At 40.5% G+C, this 20,469-nt stretch overlaps 1 protein-coding gene across 10 annotated transcripts in view; it reads right to left on the reverse strand.

The window, feature by feature from the left end:
* Positions 1-20,469, reverse strand: part of MROH7 (maestro heat like repeat family member 7) — a 147,372-nt gene that overhangs the window by 72,382 nt on the left and 54,521 nt on the right. For 8 of the 10 annotated variants that reach the window (XR_013170947.1, XR_013170948.1, XM_077149540.1 and 5 more), the window contains exons 1-3: positions 19,926-19,989; positions 13,647-13,681; positions 11,592-12,867 (exon numbers count right to left, since the gene is read on the reverse strand). Coding sequence is in view for 8 of the 10 variants with exons in the window: in XM_077149540.1 (XP_077005655.1) it covers positions 11,592-12,792 (1,201 nt within the window). In the remaining 2 variants the exon portion in view is untranslated. Of the gene's footprint in view, positions 1-11,591; positions 12,868-13,646; positions 13,682-19,772; positions 19,853-19,925; positions 19,990-20,469 lie in introns of those variants that run through there. The other 2 variants (XM_077149535.1, XM_077149536.1) reach the window with 2 other exon arrangements.

A 20,469-nucleotide genomic window follows, 5' to 3' on the forward strand; every position in this document is an offset into this window, starting at 1 on the left:
CTATGTGATGATATTAAGAATTACTGATTATATATGTAGAATGGAATGATTTCTAAATGTTGTGTTAGTTAATTTTTTTAATTAATTTAAAAAAAGGAAAAAAAAAGAAATTTTAGTCCTTTAAAAAATGCTAAACTTAGATACATTTGGGTGTTTTGTAATCTTTTCTGACATTAATAGCAATTTAGTTTGTTCCAAATAGCATACATAACACAAATTCAAAATTAAATTCATTTTCTACCCAAAAAAAAAAAAATTCCCCAAATTCCTCTGAGCAGTCAGAACTACATATAAACAGGATGCTTGCCCCAAGAATGGGTAAAACTGTAAATAGGTAAGATCAGACAAATTCCTGTAAAGAAACCCCTCACCTAATCACTCATTCTGTAAATCCAGCTTTACATTCTTCTCAATTTAAACAAGCCAATCATCTACCTTGTTTTTAACATGTCATCCTGTCTATAAAAACTGATATTAACCTTTCGTTTGAGACTCTGTCTTTCAGAGTCCCTTCTGCTGAGCCCTATAGCCATGAATGAATAAAAAACTACTTCCTGAAAAAAAAAAAAACTGTTATGTGGGACCAAGAAGGTAGCTATATACTGATAAAGGAGCTGATTCAAAAGAAGCCATAAGAATTATAAAAATATATATGGACTCCAAATATATGAAGCAATATTCGCAGATTTGTAAGGAGAAATAGATGATTCTACCGTATTAGTAGAAGATTTCAATGCAATACTTTCAACAATGGATATAACATCCAGACAAAAACCAAAAAGGAAATATAATACTTAAATGATACTCTAAACCAAATAGTCTAGCATACTTATATAGAGCACTTCCCCAAACAACAGCAGAATACACATTCTTCTTTAGAGAACATGGATCATTCTCAAGGATAGACCATAACTAAAGTCACAAAACCAGTCTCAATAAATTAAAAATTATTGAAATCTTACAATGCATATTATCCAACCACAAAGGACGGAAGCTAAAAAAAGGAAGGAAAAATTACAAATATGTGGAAATTAAACAATATACTCTTAAACAACCAATAGGTCAAAGGTAAAATTCACATGGAAAATTAGGAAATATCTTGAGGTGAATGAAAATGAAAACACAACATACCACAACTTACTTAGCAAAGTAAGTGCTGAGAGGGAAATTTATAGTCTAAATGCTTACATTCAAAAAAGAAGAGGGGTGCAAGCGTTCTTCAATGGTAGAATTCTCACCTGCCATGTGAGAGACACAGTTTTGATTCCCGGCCCATGCACTACCCCCCTCCCCGCCTCCAAATTTTTTTGTTGTTTCTGCAATAACAGGATAGTCACATGGAAAAAGAATGAAATGTGACCCACACCATATAGCATACAAAAAAAAAAAAGACCTCAAATCATACATCTAACCTCACAACTAAAATATCTAGGAAAAGAAGATCAAACTAAATCTAAAGTGAGCAGAAGGAAGGAAATAACAACAATTAGAGCAGAGATCACTGAAATTGAAAATTTTAAAAATAAAGTAGCAACAAACCCAAAAGTCAGCTCTTTGGAAAGATCAATAAAGCAAACAAAATTTTAGCTATACTGAAAAAAAAAAAAGGGGGAGAAGACTGAAATAACTAAAATCAGAAATAAAGGGGGGACATTACTACCAAACTCAGAGAAATAAAAAGGATTATAAGAGAATATTATGAACAATTGTACACTAACATATTAGATAACATCCATGAAAAGGACAAATTCCTAGAAACACACAAACTCCCTACAGTTGCTCAAGAAGAAATAGATCTCAACAGACCAATAGCTAGTAAAGAAATTGAATCAGTAATCAAAAAACCTCCCAACAAAGAAAGCCCAGGACTAGATGTCTTTACTGGTAAATTTTACCAAATATTCAAAGAAGAATTAACAGCAAACTGGCTCAAACTCTTCAAAAAATGAGGAGGAAGGAACACTCCCTAACTCATTCTATGAAATCAACATTAAGACAACGATTCCAGAAGAAAAGACCAATATCCCTTATGAATATAGATGCAAAAATCTTCAACAAAATATTAGCAAACTGAATCCAGCAATGCGTTTAAAAAATTATAAAACATTATCAAGTGAGATTTATCCCAGTTATTTGAGTATGGTTCAATATAAGGAAATCAATTCATGTATTACACCACATTAATAGAATGAAAGAGAAAACACAAGATCACTTCAATTGATGCAGAACGGGCATATGACAAAATATAACATCATTTCATGATAAAAACATTTAGAGAGATTCAGGGTTAGAGTTCTGCAGCTCTGAATGTCAGCATTACTTCATACAGCAATTGTTAAAGAAACTGAAAAGGAGATCAGCCTACAATTAGAGACGTGAATGAAATGGATCTGGTGAGGACTAAAGTAAATCAGAATACAGGACAAAGGATGATATCGTCTGTATTTTTAAACTTCAACTGTGTGAGACCAAAGGAAGAGATGTCTGGTCCAATGTTTAAATTTTCTGTAGCACACTAATTGAACCTGTCTGGTCAGTTTATTTAAACAATGTAATTACATAGACTAAGGAATGAGAGTTTATCATTTGATAAAGTTGATGTAAGACCCGAATATATTCCAGAGTATTTGGGGCAGAAAATTTAAAAAAAAAAAAAACTGTTTGCAAAGTCCCCTTGAGGGACGAGAGAAAAATGTGGAACAATTAAACCTCCCCACCTGGGGAACTCCTAATGTTCTCTTAGGCAATAGTGATTCCCAATTTAATAGCCAAATACTCAATCTTTTTTTTTTTTTTTTTTTAAGTTTTGAATATTTATTCTAGTTTTCTTTTTTTTTTTTTTTCACATGGGCAGGCACCGGGAATCGAACCCGGGTCCTTGGGCATGGCAGACAAGCATTCTTACCTGCTGAGCCACCGTGGCCGGCCCCAAATACTCAATCTTGAGGCTTGACCTTATGAAACTTTTCTACAAAGGCAAAGCTAGGCCTGCATCTAATTATGCTTAAGATTCGTCCCCAGAGAACCTCTTTTGTTGCTCAGATATGGCCTTTCTCTAAGCCAACTCTAGAGAAATAAAACCACTAACCTCCCTCCTATATGGGACATGACTCCCAGGGTGTGTGAGTCTCCCTGGTGATGTTAGAATGCCTTATTGACCAAAAGGGGGGAAAGAATTGGAACAAACTAAAGTTTCAATGGCTAAGAGATTTCAAATAGAGTCTAGAGGTCATTCTGGAGGTCACCATTATGCAAGTTTTAGCCAGATGTTGCAGATTACCACAGTATGCCAAGCCTCAACTAACAATATTCCTGAAAACCCTAGGGCATGCCCTAGGCCCTATCTAATTCTCTATAAATTTTTTCTCAATAAGTTTATTTTTCAGAAACTTAAGGCCACCAAACTGATCTGATGCCAGATAAGTCCTGAAACCAAAAGGTACCAGTCTCTCCAAGAATATCAACCAATTTCATTTCTCTATCCCATAAGGTCAACAACCCATTTCCAGCACAAAGTAGTTAAAATGGTCAGATATCCCTGAAGAGTAAGAAAATGATCAAATGAGAGGGAGGAGGTACAACTGAGAAATTGGGACTTAACAAGAGGAGGTGTAACTGAGAAATTGGGACTTAACAAATGACAGTGACTACTAACTCATATTTGATATTACTTTTTAGTGTCTAGTGTTTAAGAATAGCTGGAAGGAAATATCTGAAAGTTTTGCACTATAATCCAGTAACCCTGATCTTTGGTAATAATTGCATAACTATATTGCAAAAAAAAAAAAAAAAAGCCAGTTGCCCATGTTTGTATGGATCTATTTCCAGATGTTTTCTTCACTGACAATACCATAGTATCTTAATTAATCTACCTCTGTTGTAAGTCTTAAAATTGGGTAGAGTAAAATACTACTGGTCAATAAAAGGGAAGGTTAAGAGGTAAGGGATGTTTGGGGTTTTCTTTTTAAATTTTTATTCCTTTTTCTGGAATACTGCAAATGTTCTAAAAATGATCATGGTGATGAATGCACAACCATGTGATGACACTGTGAATTATTGATTGCATACTTTGGATGGGTTGTATGGTGTGTAAATATATCTCAATAAAATTACATTTTAAAAAGAAAGAAAAGTACTTGGCACACACACAAACCACTTAGAAAACTTGGAATAGAAGGAAACTTCTCAACATGATAAAGAGCACAGATGAAAAACTCACTGCTAACATCATACTCAGTGGTGAAATACTGAAAGTTTTCCCTCTAAGATCAGGAAAAAGGCAAGGAAGCATCCTTTGCTCCCTGTCAACATTGATATTCTGCATTGTACCGGAAGTTCTGCCAAAGCATTTAGGCAAGATAAATAAGAGGTGAAACTTTCCCTACTTATAGCTGTCATGGCCCTGCATAAAAAATCCTCCCCAAAGCTGCTAAAATTAATAAATGAATTCAACAAAGTGGTGAGGTACAATATCAATGCAAAAAAAATCAATAATATTTCTATCACAAGTAATGAACAGTCTGTAGAAGAAAGCAAGAAAATTATATTTACAAATGAAGCAAAAGAATCAAATATTCAGGAATAAATACTATATGCAGAGGACATGTAGACAGCAAAATATAAAACATTGCTAAAAATATCAAAAAGACCTAAATCAATGAAAGAACATACTGTGTTCATGGATTGGAAGACTAATTATTAAGATGTCAATTCTACCCAAAGCAATTAACAGATACAACACAATCCCAATCAAAATTCCAACAAACTTTTTGCAGAAATGGAAAAGCCATCAAATTTATATGGAAATGTAAGAGGCCCCAAATAATCAGAGCCATCTTGAAAAAGAAGAACAAAGTTGGAAGACTCACATTATCCAATCTTAAAACTTATTACAAAGCCACAGTAATTAAAGCAGCATGGCACTGGCAGAAGGAAAAGGCACAAAGATTGATTGAATTGAATCGAAAGTTCATAAATAAACCCTCACATCTATGACCAAATGATCTTCCAAGGGTGCCAAGTCCACTCAACTTGGAAATAATAGTCTCTTCAACAAATAAGGCTGGGCTAGATTCCATATGCAAAAGAATGTCTCACACTATATACAAAAATTAACTCAAAATGGATCCAAGACCTAAGTGTAAGAACCAAAACTATAAAACTCCTAGAAGAAAACATGGGAAAGAAGCTTCAGGACCTTGTGTTAGGCAATGGTTTCTTAACTTTACACCCAAAGCCCAAGCAACAATAGAAAAAAAATAGATAAATGAGACCTCATGAAAATTAAAAACTTTTGTGCTTCAACGGACTTTATAATGAAAATTAAAAAGACAACTTACAGAATTGGAGAAAATATTTGGAAACCACATATCTGGTAAGGTTTTACTATGCCGAGTATATGAAGAAATCCTACAACTCAACAACCAAAATATAAACAACTCAATATAATAATGGGCAAAAGATTTGAATAGACATTTCTCCAAAGAAGATATACAAATGGTCAAAAAAGCACATGAAGAGGTCCTCAATATCATTAGCCATTAGGGAAACACAAATCAAAACCACAGTGAGGTGCCAATTCACACCCATTTCAATGGCTACTATAAAAAATAAAAAATTATTAAGTTTGAATAAGGGCATGGAGAAATAGGACCACTCATTCATTGTTGGTGGGAATTTAAAATGATGAAGCTATGAAAGAACATTTAGTGGTTCCTCAGAAAATTAAGTATAGAATTATCATATGACTTAGCAATCCCACTTCTAGGTATATACCCCAAAAAATGGAAAGCAGGGATTCAAACAGATATTTGCTCACCAACATAGATAGTGGCATTGTTCATAGTTGCCAACAGATGGAAGCAAACAAGTATCTGTGAAAAGATTAATCGATAAATAAATGTGGTATATACACATAATGTAATATTATTCAGCTGTAAAAAGGAAGTTCTGATACATTTGGTAATGTGGATGAGCTTTAAGATACCATGTTGAATGAAATAAACCAGGCACTAAAGGACTAAGATTGTATGCTTTCACTGATATCATTAGAAAAGCAAATCCATAGTCAAAAACTAAAATACATTTCACCAGGGACTGAATTGAGTATAGGAAATGGGAAATTAATGCTAAAATTATACAGCTTCTATTTTGGGTGGTGGAAAAGTTTTGGTAATGAATGGTGGTGATGGTAGCACAACATTGTGAACATAACAGAACTGAATTATATATTTGAATATGCTTAAAGGAGAAATTTTAACTTGTACATACATTACTAGAATCAGGAAAAAGAAAGAGAGGGAAATAACAAAGGCACACAAGGATACTTTGGCAACGACTGATAGGTTTATTATCCTGATTGTGGTGATATTATGGCTGTATAGATGTGTAAAAACATTGTAAACTTTAAATACGCATGACTTACTGTATGCCAATTATATTTAATAAAGCTGTTTTTTAAAAATGGCAGTCAAAAACTTCCCTTCTGAACTTCCTCTCAAGCCCATCCTCCAAATTTTCAAGCCAAGATAGTTTTACAGGTTGATGAGTTCTACTTGACTTGCAACAATACATATTCCTTTTCTCAGATAAGCTGTTCCAGAAAATGAAAAGAGAGAAATATTTTCAACTCATTTAAGGGGCTAATGTAACTTTGAATCCAAACAGCATAGAAGAACTACAGTCCTATTTCATTTATAAAAATAGATACACATATTCTAAATAAAATAATAGCTAACCCAATCCAGCTAAACTACAGTCCTATTTCATTTATAAACATAGATACACATATTCTAAATAAAATAATAGCTAACCCAATCCAGTGGTACTATCACAGTAGAATAAGAGTTTAACAATAGAATATCTATAAATGTAATTCATTACATTAATGGAATGAAAGAGAAAAATCACATGATTATCTCAGATGCTTAAAATTCATATAAGAAAGTTCAACACTTTCTTATGATATTTTTTAAACCCTCAGAGAACTAGAAATAAAAGGAAATTTAATTTACCTGGTTAAAAGCCACACCAAAAACTCTCAACATATTCAATGGAGAAATGTTAGACAGTTTTGGTGACAGTAGATGCCTGCTATCTTTGTTACTCTCCATCATACAACTAGATGCCCTTGCCCAGGCAATAAGATGAGAAAAAATAATGAGATGTAGGAATGGAAAAAAGACAAAGCTATTCGATGATGACATCACCATCTACTTGAAAGCGCCAAAACCAAAAGAAAAGCTAGTAAAACTAATGTGAGAGTAGGGTAACATTATTGGATGCAAGATTAATTTATAAATCCTAGTTGACTTCTTTGCAGAAATTAACAAGGTGATCTTAAAATTTGCAAAGTCAAAGGACCCAGAATAGCCAAAACAGTCTTGAGAAAGGAGAGCAAGGTTGGAGTACTCATACTTCTTAATTTCAAAACTTACTACAGAGAACCAGCAGAGTTCACACAGCCAGAGACCATTGGAGGTGGAGAAAGAAAATATCCCTAGGGAAGCCATTGAAGAAACCTGGAGAGAAAGCTAAGCAGATGTTTCCCTATGCATTTTCCAGCTGAGAGAGAAACCCTGATCATCATCAGCCTTTTGAGTCAAGCAATAAATTTTAAAGTGACCCTTGTTTTAAAATGGCAGATAATCTGGCAATATTATCTGGAAGGTAGATTTTAAAAGCTATTAACTTGGATATTTAGCAGAAGAGATTTCCAAATTAAGTGTGGAAAGTGCAGACTGGTTTCTCCTTGCAGCTTATAGTGAAATGCAACAGGAAAGACATAAGCTGAAAACTGAACTCTTGGGTACAAAGAAACCAGAAATTGATGGTTTGGAGAAATTTGGGCTTCCAAAAAGGGAGATACCAGAGAATAGTACCCCAAGTGAGGATTAACCAAACATGGAACCAGCCAGCCATTTCAGAAAGAGCCAGGACTGGAGATGGAGTTGTCCAGGTAGGATTTGTGGAAAGTCCTATTTTCTGATGGTTATGACCCCAGCATACTGCATAGAAAACACAAGAGTGTTTGGGTTCTGTATAAATGGAACCACTGCCAGCCTGGACTAAAAGGGACAGAAAAAGGACAAATTGAAGGAAAAATAACTTCAAAGGCAGAGCCATGGAAGTTGAGGTCTGAAGCCAAGAAACCCTGGGTCAAGAGAGAGGACTCACCCATACACTTGGAAAGAGTGAGTTTTCCCCAAAGGCAGAGGACAGGAGTTTTGGTACCCCAGGCCTCAGAGAAGGTGGAACACATTCCATGGGGAATGCAGATAGCCTTGCTGCCACTGCATAGTTCTGAGAGTGTTGAGTGTGTGCCGCTGAGATGGCAGAGAGTCTGGGTGCTGCTCTAATGCTTGGAGAGGGTGAAGCCAAGAAAAAGGTAGTCTCCTCAATGTCCTTCAAGGTTGTAATTCTTACCCCAGCACTTGAAAAGAGCTGGGCAGCTGCATAGGCCCTTGGAAAGGGTGGGGCTGCCTCCTTCTAAAGCTCCAAGGATAAATGACTCTCAGACTTTGAAATCTAATGGAGTTTGCCCTGTAGGTTTTCAGAACTGTTTGGGTCCCATGACACTTGTGTTCCTTCCAATTTCTCCCTATGGAAATGGGAATATGTATCACATGACTGTTCTTCCTTTGTATGTTGGCAACAAATAACTTGTTCTGAGTTTTACAGGTCCAGTGTCAGAGGAGAATTTTGCCTTAGGACAAGCCATGCCTGTAGCTGACTGTGATGAGATTTTGTACTGTTTCTGACTTTGTATTGTATTTGTATTGTTACTGATATGGTTTAAGGCTTTGTAAGATTGTGATGGAATGAATGTATTTTGCATTTGAAAAAAAAAAAAACATGTCTTTTGGGGATCCAAAGGATGGAATGTGCCAGTTTGAAATTGTTATGTACCCCAGAAAAGACAAGTTCTTTAACCTTTATTCAATATTGCTGGGTGGGATCTTTTTTATTGTTTCCATGGAGATGTGACCCACCCAATTGTGAGTAGTATCTTTTGCTTAGATGGTTTCCATGGAGATGTGTCTCCACCTATTCAGAGTGGGGTCACTTACTGGAGCCCTTTAAGAGGGAACCATTTCAGAAAAAGCTTTAGAACCAACAGCCAGAGACCGTTGGAGTTGAAGAAAGACCTAGTGGAAACCACTGAAGGAGCCTAGAGAGAAAGCTAGCAGACGTCACCATGCACCTTTCTAGATGAGAGAGAAACCCCGAACATCATCAGCCTTCTTGAGCAAAGATATCAATTTCTGGATGCCTTAGTTTGGACATTTTTATAGCCTTGCCTTAATTTGACATTTTCACAGCTTTAGAACTGTAAACTTGCAACTTAATAAATTCCCTTTTAAAAATTTTTACTACAAAGCTACAGTAGTCAAGTTTGTGTGGTACAGGCATAAAGATTAACATATAGATCAACATAATTAAGTCCAGAGACTTGTATTTTAGGCAATGTTTATTTCACAAGGCTGCCCATAAATTCAGTGGGGAAAGAACAGTCTTTTCAACAAATGATGCTGAGGCAACTAGATATCCACAAGCCAATGAGTGAAGTTGGGCCCCTACCCCACATCAAATAAAATAACTGACTCAAAATGGATAAAGACATAAATGCAAGAATCAAAACGATAAAATTTTAGAAGAAAACAGACATAAATATTCATGACCTTGGATTAGGCAATGGTTTTATAGATGTGACACCAAAAGCACAAGCAACAAATGAAAAAAATAGATAAATTGGACATTATCAATCTTAAATAAAATTTTTATGCTTCAAAGGGTACTATCGAGAAAGTAAAATGACAACTGTCAGAATAGGAAAAATTCTTTGCAAATCATCTGTTTCTAGAAAATATAAAGAACACTTACAACTCAATAATAATTTCAAAATGGGCCACGGATTTGAACTGACATTCTCCAAAGAATATATACAAATGGGCAATAAGCACACAAAAAGGTATTCAACATCATTAGCCTTTAGGGAAGTGCAAATCAAAACCACAATGTGATACATCCAATAAGATGGCCATAATCAAAAAAGGGCAATAACATGTTTTGTCAAGGATATGGAGAAATTAGAGCCCTCATAAACTGCTGGTGGGAATGTTAACAGTCTGGCAGTTGCTCAAAAGATTGAACTGAGTTACTGTGTGTCTCAGGGGTTCTACTCTAAAATATGTACCCGAGAAAAATGAGAACTATCGCCACATAAAAACTTGTAAACAAATGTTCATAACAGTCAAAAGCTGGAAACAGTCCAAATGTTCATAAAATGATGAGTGGATAAAGAAAATGTGATATATTCATACAATGAAATGTTATTTGGCAATAAAAAGTAATGCAATATTTAAACATGCTACAACATGGTACAATACTTAAACATGCTACAACATGGATGACCCTTGAAAACATTATGCTAAGTTTAAAAAGCTAGTCACAAAGCACCCCATATTGGGTGATTTAATTTATATGAAATAGCCAGAATAGAAAAATCCATAAAGACAGAAAGTAGATTAGTGTTTGCCTAGGTGTGAAGAGATAGAGGGAATGGGATGGGAGACAGTGACGGCTAAAGGGTGCAGGATTTCTTTTTGGAGTGATGAAAATGTTCTAAAGTTGATTGTGGTGACGGTTGTACAACTTCTGTCACTATACTATTAAAGCCATTGAATTGTACTCTTTAATGGATGAATTGTACATGAATTATATCTCAATAAAGCTGTTTTCTTTAAAAGATCAACTTGCAGAAATGAAGTCCCACTACACCATCATACCAAATAAGAATTCTATTAGAAAATGAGACATGATTCACGATAGCAATAAATACTATAGAGTGTCTAGAAATTAACCTATCAAAGAATGCACTAGACCTTTATGGAGAATTTTTTTCCTTTGTAAAGGAAAACTTGAGTAGATGGCTAAATTAATAACATTCCAATAAATGCCAGTGAGATTTTTCAAGAACTAGACAAACTTATTTTTAAATGTGTAAGGGAGAATGAAAGTCTACTAACAGCTAAGTTAGTGTCAAGAGCAAATTTTAAAGAAAGATTCTGACTCTATCAGATGTGTCATATTGCAGAGCCATAGTAATTTTTTTTAATTACAATATGGTATCACTGCATGAACAAACAAAAATATATTAGGGGAAGATATTTATAACATCAAAATCTGAGAAGGGATTATTTTACCAAACTGCCTATCGGGAGTGAGGCACAGGCTCCAAAGGAGCCCAAGGCCTGGCTCAGAGGGGACCTCAAAGACCCAGTAGAGGTGAAGTGAGCCTGCCTTCTAACTGGAAAAACTTTGGCCTGAGACACCCAGGTCTGAAATCTATCAAGAAAGAAATTTTGTTCAGTTAAGGAAATTGAAGCTCAGAGACATTAAGTAGCTTGTCCCAAGTCACACAGCCAGCGGAAATGGAGTATTAGATCCCTTGCAGATAATTAACTAATATATTGCATGTATATTGTGTACGTCCTGTATGTCCTCTTCCTTCTCTACAAGGCTGAAATGCTGACTACTTCCAGGTCAGCACCCTCTCTGGCTCTCTGGGCATTCACCTTAGCCTTACTCACCCTCGGAGATGCCCTGGAAGGCTGTGATCTCCTTGTCCTTAGTGTTGGGAGTGGAGAACTCCAGCAGGGACTTGCACCCCTCGGCACCAGCCATCTCACTCCAGCCACCCAGATTTTCCTCCGGGGTCATGGTATGGATGCTGATGACCTCAGAATAATCCTGCTGGCTGCTCACTGTCAAGGTGGAGGTATCACTAAAGATGAGGCTGGAGCCCAGGCTCAGGGTCTCATTGGAGCCCAGGATCAGGGTCATGCATGAGGAGGGGGAGAGAGCAGAGTGGGGTACATGGCTGCTGGAGTGCTGACTGATCACATCGGTGGAGCCAGGAATCGGGGTCACAAACGAGGCCTGAGTCAGGGTCATGTTCAAATTAGACCTGGGGTGGCCATTTGAAGGCGCATTAATGGTTCCCATAGAGGTGGTATTCCAGACTGTACCAAAGGCTCCTTTCGAAATAGACCCGGTGTTATTATGTGATGCCAACGGTATGGTCTCACTCCTGCCTGGGATTAGGGTCCCCAAAGAATCTGCAGCTGCATTCACATCCAGCCTGGAGACATTTCTTGAACCCACCCTGAGCAGCTGATTGGAGTCAGAATCTGGAGTAGAATTTAAGGCTGGAACAAGGAGAGCTTTTGAACCTGGCCTGGAGAGGCTGTGACCTAGAACCAGGGCCTCTCTTGACTGGGGCTTTATAAATGGGTTTGACTCTGGCCCAGAAGGATTGGAGTTGCTCTGAGCCAAGTCCAAAATCTTGCTGGAGAGGGAATTGAAGGCCTCCTCCGAATTTAACCCAGAGTGGTTGCCTGAGCTCAGGCAAGTGGTTGCAGGAGAGCCAGGGTTTGAGGTTGGGCTGAGGGCCCCAAGTGAGTCAGGCTTTGAGACATGACTCAAATCCAGGCCCAGGGCCTCACTGGAGTGGGATCTGGTGATCTGGAGGGAGGCTGGCATCAGCGTCCTGTTCTCACCAGGTCCGAGGGTGTCGTCAGACATCAGACCAGGAGCCTCCTCCGAGACAGGACTCAGAGCTGGGTTATGGTCTGGAATGACAGCTGTGTGGGAACTCGAGGGTGGATTCAAGGTAGGAACAAGGGCCACGTTTGGGTTGGGCCCAGAAATGGGAGCCTCAGTGGAATTGCGATTTGGTGTCATCGTTGAAACTTCACGGAGTACCAGACTAGTCATTGGACTCAGGGCCATGCCCAGCCTGGAGGTCTCTCAATACCTCTGCCCTCTTTCCTCCAATCACTGACTGTTGAGCTCCCTGCAGTACTCCTGAGAGAGAGAGAGAAAGAAAGCAAATGAGACCAGGCCATACCTAGTAAACTTCTCCATGGCTCCCCGGTATCTTTAAGAAGAAGGCCCCTTCCTGTGGCTTTCGTGGCTTCCATGCCCATGCCCAGTCCACACACTGCTCTTTCCCTCGCTCTCCTGATTCCAGCCATCGCCACTGTTTGGGTCCTTTGACCACGTCCTCCCTCCTCTCAGCTCACTTCCCTTACAAATGCCTCTTGGCCTGGAACCTTCTCCCGTTGTCCTTTGCTAATTCCGCTCCTCCTGACAAAACGCAATATTCCATGGGCCGTGTACAACCAGGTACACAATAGGGAATGTTTAAATACTAGAACAAATGAGAAACCTCTCTCACTTTAAGGTGGAAAAAGGAAGGAGGAGCTTCCTCATGGGTAACCCTATTTCCAGCCACCCACGTGTGATTTGAGGACCTAAGGTCACCAACAAGAGTTGCTGAACATAGGGAGATTACGATGCTCCAAACTGGAGATGAACCCCTAAGTTACTAGAACTACTCTGTAAATGGCTGGAACACTAAATTCCCAAAGCAGCACAGACAGAGCTGCCCACCACCCTTAACAGTTTGCCTGTGCTAAGCGAGGCAGGCCGCATGGAGGAGAACCCAGGTGGTCATCATAAACAGAGCCCACCTCAGCCTAGCAATCTGACGGCTCAGCGAACTCCCTCATCCCCCACCCCACCCCACCCCGCTCCCCACACCTGGGCTACCCTCCCTGTGGGAATTGTGGAGGGCAGCTTACCTGCATGCATGGTGTTCTTAAGCAGGAGTGGGCCCCTAGGAGAAGACAGAGAAGGAGGACAAGTCATGGGAAGAGTGGCTTTTTCAACCCTTACGGGCAAAGCCTACAGGCCAGGCATGCATATCTTCTAAGCAAATCCCCCTTATGTACATACACACACACACACACACACACACACACACACACACACACATACATTAGATATTAGTGCCCTAATATATACATTATATACATGAGGAAAGAGAGGTCAAGGAGAGGCCATTCACTCATCTCATTGTCTTCAGGACAGAGTCTTCAATCCTTAGCAGGACCTCTCTGGCCCCAGCCATCTTTCCACCCTCCTGGACACTCCATCATATCCCCTTACTCCTTCCATTCTACTCTCACTCGAATCCCCCAAGAAACTAAGCTCCCTGGGTTAGGTCAAGGCCTTCCACAGGCTGGGAGCCCCTTTCTCCACCTTCCTTCCCCAGTTAATGCCTACAGCTTTAACATTTAGCTCAAATGTTGGGAGCCTTCCTGGCCCCTAGATGGCTGATATCCATTTGTACATACCCAGGCCTCCCTGTTCATTTCCCCCTTTTTAGCAAAAGCATCTATCTATCTGGCTTCCCTACTGGTCAATAAGCTCCACTAAGAGCAGGGACTGTGCCTGCCTTGCTCTCTGCCAGTTTCTAACATCTAGCTAGCACGTGCACACAGTGAATGTTCAAAAAACATTCAGGTTCATTGTCTCATCTTTTTTCTCTTCCATTGCTCCTCCATTCTTTCACTAACTCTTTTAATCACTCCTCTATTTAGTATTCATTCATACACTAACTCATTCACTAAGACATTTACATACTCCACAAAATGTGTGATGCATCTTTATAGCTTAGCTTTGAAAAGACCATAGACTTGGAGTCAGGTAGTCCTGGGTTCAAATCCCAACTCAGCCTCTTACTAGTCTGAGTGAGCTTACTAGTCAGAGGGGAAAGTCCTTTATCCTCCTCATTTCCAAGTCTGCTAACCAGAGCAGTTGTAGTTTCAGTGTCTGGCACGGTGCACATGGTCCTTTGAAGGTCTGATACCTACTCAGTCCATTACTTTCTGCCAGACACTGCAGCATAATGGCAGGCACAGACTTTCTGCCAGAGACTTTCTAAGAGAAAGCTAGCTCTCCCATTAAGAGCTGCCTTCTTTCCAAGCAAGTGGTTCATGCACCGGTTTGCATCCTGTGGAGCAGGGAGTGTTCAGTTACCATCAGCACCAAAGGCGATTTTACCCTGAAGCTCATGAAATTTTAAACTTTAGGGTTCTTTGCTTGCGAAATCTCTTTCCAAAGTCCTGTACCAATTCTGAATTCATAATTTTGCCTTCTTTGACTTAAAGAGGAGCCTCAAAATTATATAAAGTTTCAGCCTTCAAAAGATGCAGATCCTCCTTGGTTAACATCACCCACCCCCAACACGCACACACACAAACCACATGCACACTCACAGAGTGGTCATAGCTACCAAAATGACGGATTTTGGAAAAATACAGGTCTGATGCAGCCCACGAGGCAGTTAGTAGGATCTTAGGAGACCCAGCTGGTTGGGGCAGGGGGAGAGTGTGATAATCTTGACTCCACTGGCCCAGCTGATGCACAAACCAGGACACTGGGCAGAAGGCTTCAGGTCAAACCTGGCTGACCCTCCCCTCTTCCACGAGAAAAGAGCAAAAGATCACCCCCACTTTCTCCTGTTCCCTATACCTGAGACAGACAGACAAAGCTACAGAGCATCCTCCAGTGACCTCCACTGTCTTACCCTGCACCAAGGGGGGAACTGGGCAATGAGGAGAGGGCTGGCTGCTAAGGGGCTTTGGCTAAAATTGGTCCTTGGAGTTTGGGGCCCATTACTAACTCAGCAACCACAAGCTGTCTGAGGCCCCAAATGAAGAGATCAGAGCATAGCCATAAAACAGCTAGTCCTGTCCAAGACTGAAGACTCATTGACTGATTGCAGTTCCCCCTCTTCCACCTGAGTGAACTTTCCAGCCTTTGAGCAGTGTTGCTGGAACCCTCAAAGGGTGGAACCATCAGTGAATTTTCCCATTCCTTGTTGAGAAAACATTTACCAGGCAAATTGGCACAGAATATGTTAGGTGCTCTAGTATATGCACATGGACATACACACACACTCACACACACACACACTCACACACACATATACATTTGGAATTTGAGCACCTCAGACTCTGAGCATTCAAAACAGAATTCCCCATCTTTCCCCCAAATCAGACCCTCCTATTCTCCATCAGAAGGAACTGGCATCACCATCAAAGCCAGAAAAAGCATCATCCTAAACTCCTACCTACCTCATTTTGTGCATACAACTGTTGTCCAAATTCTGCCAATTCTGGATCCAGAACTACTCTCAAATCTCTTCCCATCCCCACATCACCATTGCCCGTTCCTTAGTCCAGTGCCTATTGCCTTGCAACTGGATCTTGGAATAGTTCTCTCAGTAGGGGTCTGCTCATCCAGGCCTGCTCCCACCAAACAGTCTCCAAACTGAGCCACAAATATTTTCCTTTAAAAAATACATGCAGCAAACAAGAGGGCATAGACTAATTTTTTCTTGCTTCTCCCCTCTAAATGCAATTGAATATCCTGGAAATAATTCAGCAGACAACTATAAACTTATCCCAAACACTGAAAAGAAAATGGCAGATTGGCTAGGACCTCAGGACTTGAGGAACAACACTATGATGTGTTACTTGGAATTTTCTTTTTATCCCCCACATATCCCAGAGTGGGCACTAAGAGAGGCCTGCAACACAGAACTGCCAACAGGTATATACACATACACACAAAAACAAAACCTACTCTCTCTGACCAAAGGACTAGGAAATGAGAAACCCAACTGTGGTAGTTAGATTCAGTTGGCAACTTGGCCAGGTGAAGGTGCCAAGATTTATTGCTGTGGACATGAGTCAATGGCATGTGAACCTCATCTGTTGCTGATTACACCCACAGTCAGCTAGGAGGCGTGCCTGCTGCAATGAATGGTGATTGATTTAATTGGCTGGTGCTTAAATGAGAGCACTCAATGTAGCACAGCCCAAGCAGCTCAGCATACCTCATCTCAGTACTTGCAGCTCAGCCCAGGCCTCTGGAGATGCAGAAAGAAATCACTCCAGGGAAAGTCGTTGGAACCCAGAGGCCTGGAGAGAAGGCCAGCAGAGATCGCCCTGTGCCTTCCCATGTAAGAAAGAACCTCAGTGGAAAGTGAGCTGCCTTTCCTCTGAAGAACTAACGAAATAAATCCCCTTTTGTTAAAAGCCAATCCGTCTCTGGTATGTTGCATTCCGGCAGCTAGCACACGAGAACACCAACAGAGACCTAATTGGAAGCCCCACTGGGGAGCCACAACCCCTAATCTACACCTAGGTGGCGGTGAACCAATCTGCTCACAAAGGCAGCAGTGAAGCCCCAGCAAGCCAACCCAACCCCGCCTCCAAATTCAGAATAGCAGCGAGCAGGTCTGCCAGCAGCAGCCATGTCAGCAGAGCCCTTTGTCTTCTGGCCTCCACCCCAGGCATAAGAAGATCCGGGTCTCTGTAGCTCCTGGTCTCCCCTCCTCCAGCAACAACCGGCAGTCCAGAAAAGCATCTTCTACCTCTTCAGGCAGCAGCAATGAGCAAATGCCTTAGCAGTGCCAAAGGAACAAAGCAAACAGGGGCTCTGAAAACTAAAATGCCTTAAGAACTATGGTCCAGAAAAGTACACCAGGGCCTAAATACTAAACCTAAACAGGGTAACTGTCAACTAATATAGAAGATTTAAATAGGATTGATGGTCTCCTAACATAATAGCCAAAATGTCAATGATATAATAAAAGGTTACTCATACCAACTACCAGGAAAATATCAATTTGAATGAGAAAATACAATCAACCAATGCCAGTGGTGAAATGAATCAAATGTTGGAATTTCTAACAAGGATTTTGAAGCAGTAATCACAAAAAAATTTCAATAAGCAATTACAAATTCCTTGAAACAATGAAAAAGAAAAGCTCACAAAGAAATAGAATTTATATTTTTAAGAAAACTGAATGGAAATTATAGAGCTGAAAAATACAATAACCAAAATTAAAAACTTGGTGCATGGGCTCAATAATAGAGTGGAGATGACAGAGGACATAATCAATGAACTTGAGGACAGATCAGTAAAATGTACTTACACTGAATGACAGAAAATCAACTGGAAAAAAAAATGAACAAGCCTCAAGAGTCTGTGAATAACAGCAAAATATCTAACGTTCATATTATCAGAGTCCTGGAAAGAAAGAAGAAAGAGTCTGGGGCTGAAAAAGGATTCAAAGGAAAAATGGTTAATAACTCTCAAATTCAGTGAAAGTCATACATGTATAAATGGGACTGATTCAAAGAAATCCATGCCAAAACACATCAAAATTAAACTTCTGAAAACTAAACAGAAAGAAAAGAATCTTAAAAGCAACCAGAGAGACACAATGCATTACCTATAAGAAAACACCAATTTGAATGATAGCAGATTTCTCATCTGAAACCATGGAAGCCAGAAGGAAGTAGCATACGTTAGACAAATACTCAAAGGAAAGAATTGTCAAATGTGAATTCTATATATAGCAAAACTATCCTTCAGGAATTAAGGGGAAATAATGACATTCTTAGATGAAGGGAAAATGCATGAAATCTAACCCTGCCATTCCCCACTTACAACCCCTCTGTGGCTTCTCATGGGTTCTCAGACTATGGGGTAGAGGCAAGGGTAAGGCTTACATATTTTTAAAAGGCAGATTCCCAGTCTCACCCTCAGAATCTCCACTTTACAGCCCTAAGGGAGCCAAAGAATCAGCATTTATTAAACTCTCCCTGTTTCCTACCAAGTGAATATCATATAGCTAGTGAGAAGACACCAAGTTCTGAGGGCCGATGTGTTTCTTTTACCAGGGCTCTCAGCCTGCAGGCCTTACCCTCCACCTCTCCAGCTACCCCTTTTCCACTCCCCAGACTTGCACTCCATACTCAAATGCTCTCAACTTCTCCCATGCCTCAAATGTGTTGGGTTCCCTCTTGGGCCTTTGCAAATACTTTCTACATGACCACCCTCCTAAACGTCAAACACTTCTCCTGGCTGCTCATATTTGCAATACCAGCTTAGATGTCCTTTCCTTCAGGAAGTTTTCCCAGGAACCCCCAAATGCGGGTGAGGCACCGTTCTCATATGATCAGTGTAGCAGGATTCCCGGTTTTTCCGTCTCTACTCTAGAATGTGAGCTTGGTGCCTGGCTGTCTTGTTACCCCAGTTTTCCCACCACATAGCAGTGTGCCTGGTATACAGGGGAAGCTCAGAAAACATTCACAAAGTGAGGGAATGAATGAAGGCATGAGTGACAACTCTTCAAGGTAGGTATCATTATCCTATTTACTGACAAGTAAATTCAGACTATTTGGGAGGCTAAAGTGACTTTTGCAAAGTCCCTAGTAAGAGGCAGAGGAAGGATTCAAACCCAGGTCCTCCCAATTCACACATTTCCCCACAACGTCACAGAGCTTCCTGAGAAGCGCATCACTCAGTGGGGCCATATCTTTCTGTTTCCCATTTTCTATTCTTTCTGCCCCTCTTAGGCCCCTACCCTAGAGGAAAAGTTCAGTAAGAACAATGCAACTCTCCCGATACCCAATTATAATGCAAATATCCAGGTCTTTGGGGTGGGCCTGAATTAGAAACCTGCACTGTCTCTCTCCAGCTGTATGAGCCTAAGCATATGGTTTTACCATGCTGAGCATCCATCTTAAAACTCAATCCATAAATTTATTGTAAGGAAGAAAATGGGAAAATGCAGATGAAGTGATGATCCCAGTGCCTGGCCCACAGTAGGACCTCAGTAAATGTTCATCTGCACCATCCCTCTACACTCTACCCCCTAGAGTGATGGATGGACTTCCAGGTTCTCTGTCCGCTCTTTCCCCCAGTCTGTGGTATTCCCTCCCTGGGTTTCTCAATCTTACCCCCACAGGGCCCCCCTCCTCCTGCCCACTGCCCTCTCAGGCCTTGATAGTATCAATTCTTTATGCCTGAGCCTTGAGCTGCTGATACAAAGTTCAATGTGTTACCTCCTGGGGCATCCACATGGTAACAGAAAATTCAGCGTTAAGTCAAAGGTATAAAGTTCTAACTGTGGAATTACAGCCAGGGGGGTGGGGTCAAGGTGATCACTGAGGCTGCCCCCACCCCTAGGACTTTCCCAGAGCCATCCTCCAGCTTACCTCGGCTCCCCCCAGGCCCAGGACGGTGTTATGGTCTTTGTGAGGTCACCATGACCCAGATGTCACCCAGCCAATGAGGCCCCTGCTCCTGACTCCATGGTGGGGAGGATCATGGAAAGTGTCCCCGTGAATAAGGAATTATCTTCACAGTTTCCATAACTGCCTAGAAATGGCCTCACTTGAAATGAAGACTGAATCCTCTGCGTGCATTCAAGGCTCCCCATAAAAGTCCCTCACCCTGTGACTTCATGCCTCCATTTATCTTGGAGAGATAGCCCAGTTCCAAGGAACATCTCGGGATTAGGGGTGCAGCAGATCAAGGATGGAGCCATTTGGGTAGTGTGGTGTGTGCAGAGGGCTTTAGATACAGGCCGGGCTGTGTCAAAGCCCAAGCCCACTCCTGGGAAAACCACTCTAGCTTTCTGGAGAGCCATTCCATGGACTCCCCTCTGAAGCCCTCCTTCTGGGGGTCCTTGAACTGATCTCTGGTACCCTCAGAGGATGGCACTCAGGGCTGGTCATAGGAAGGCAGGCGATGGGCAGG

Source organism: Tamandua tetradactyla, chromosome 2, assembly GCF_023851605.1.
Source record: "Tamandua tetradactyla isolate mTamTet1 chromosome 2, mTamTet1.pri, whole genome shotgun sequence".
Lineage (NCBI taxonomy): Eukaryota > Metazoa > Chordata > Mammalia > Pilosa > Myrmecophagidae > Tamandua > Tamandua tetradactyla.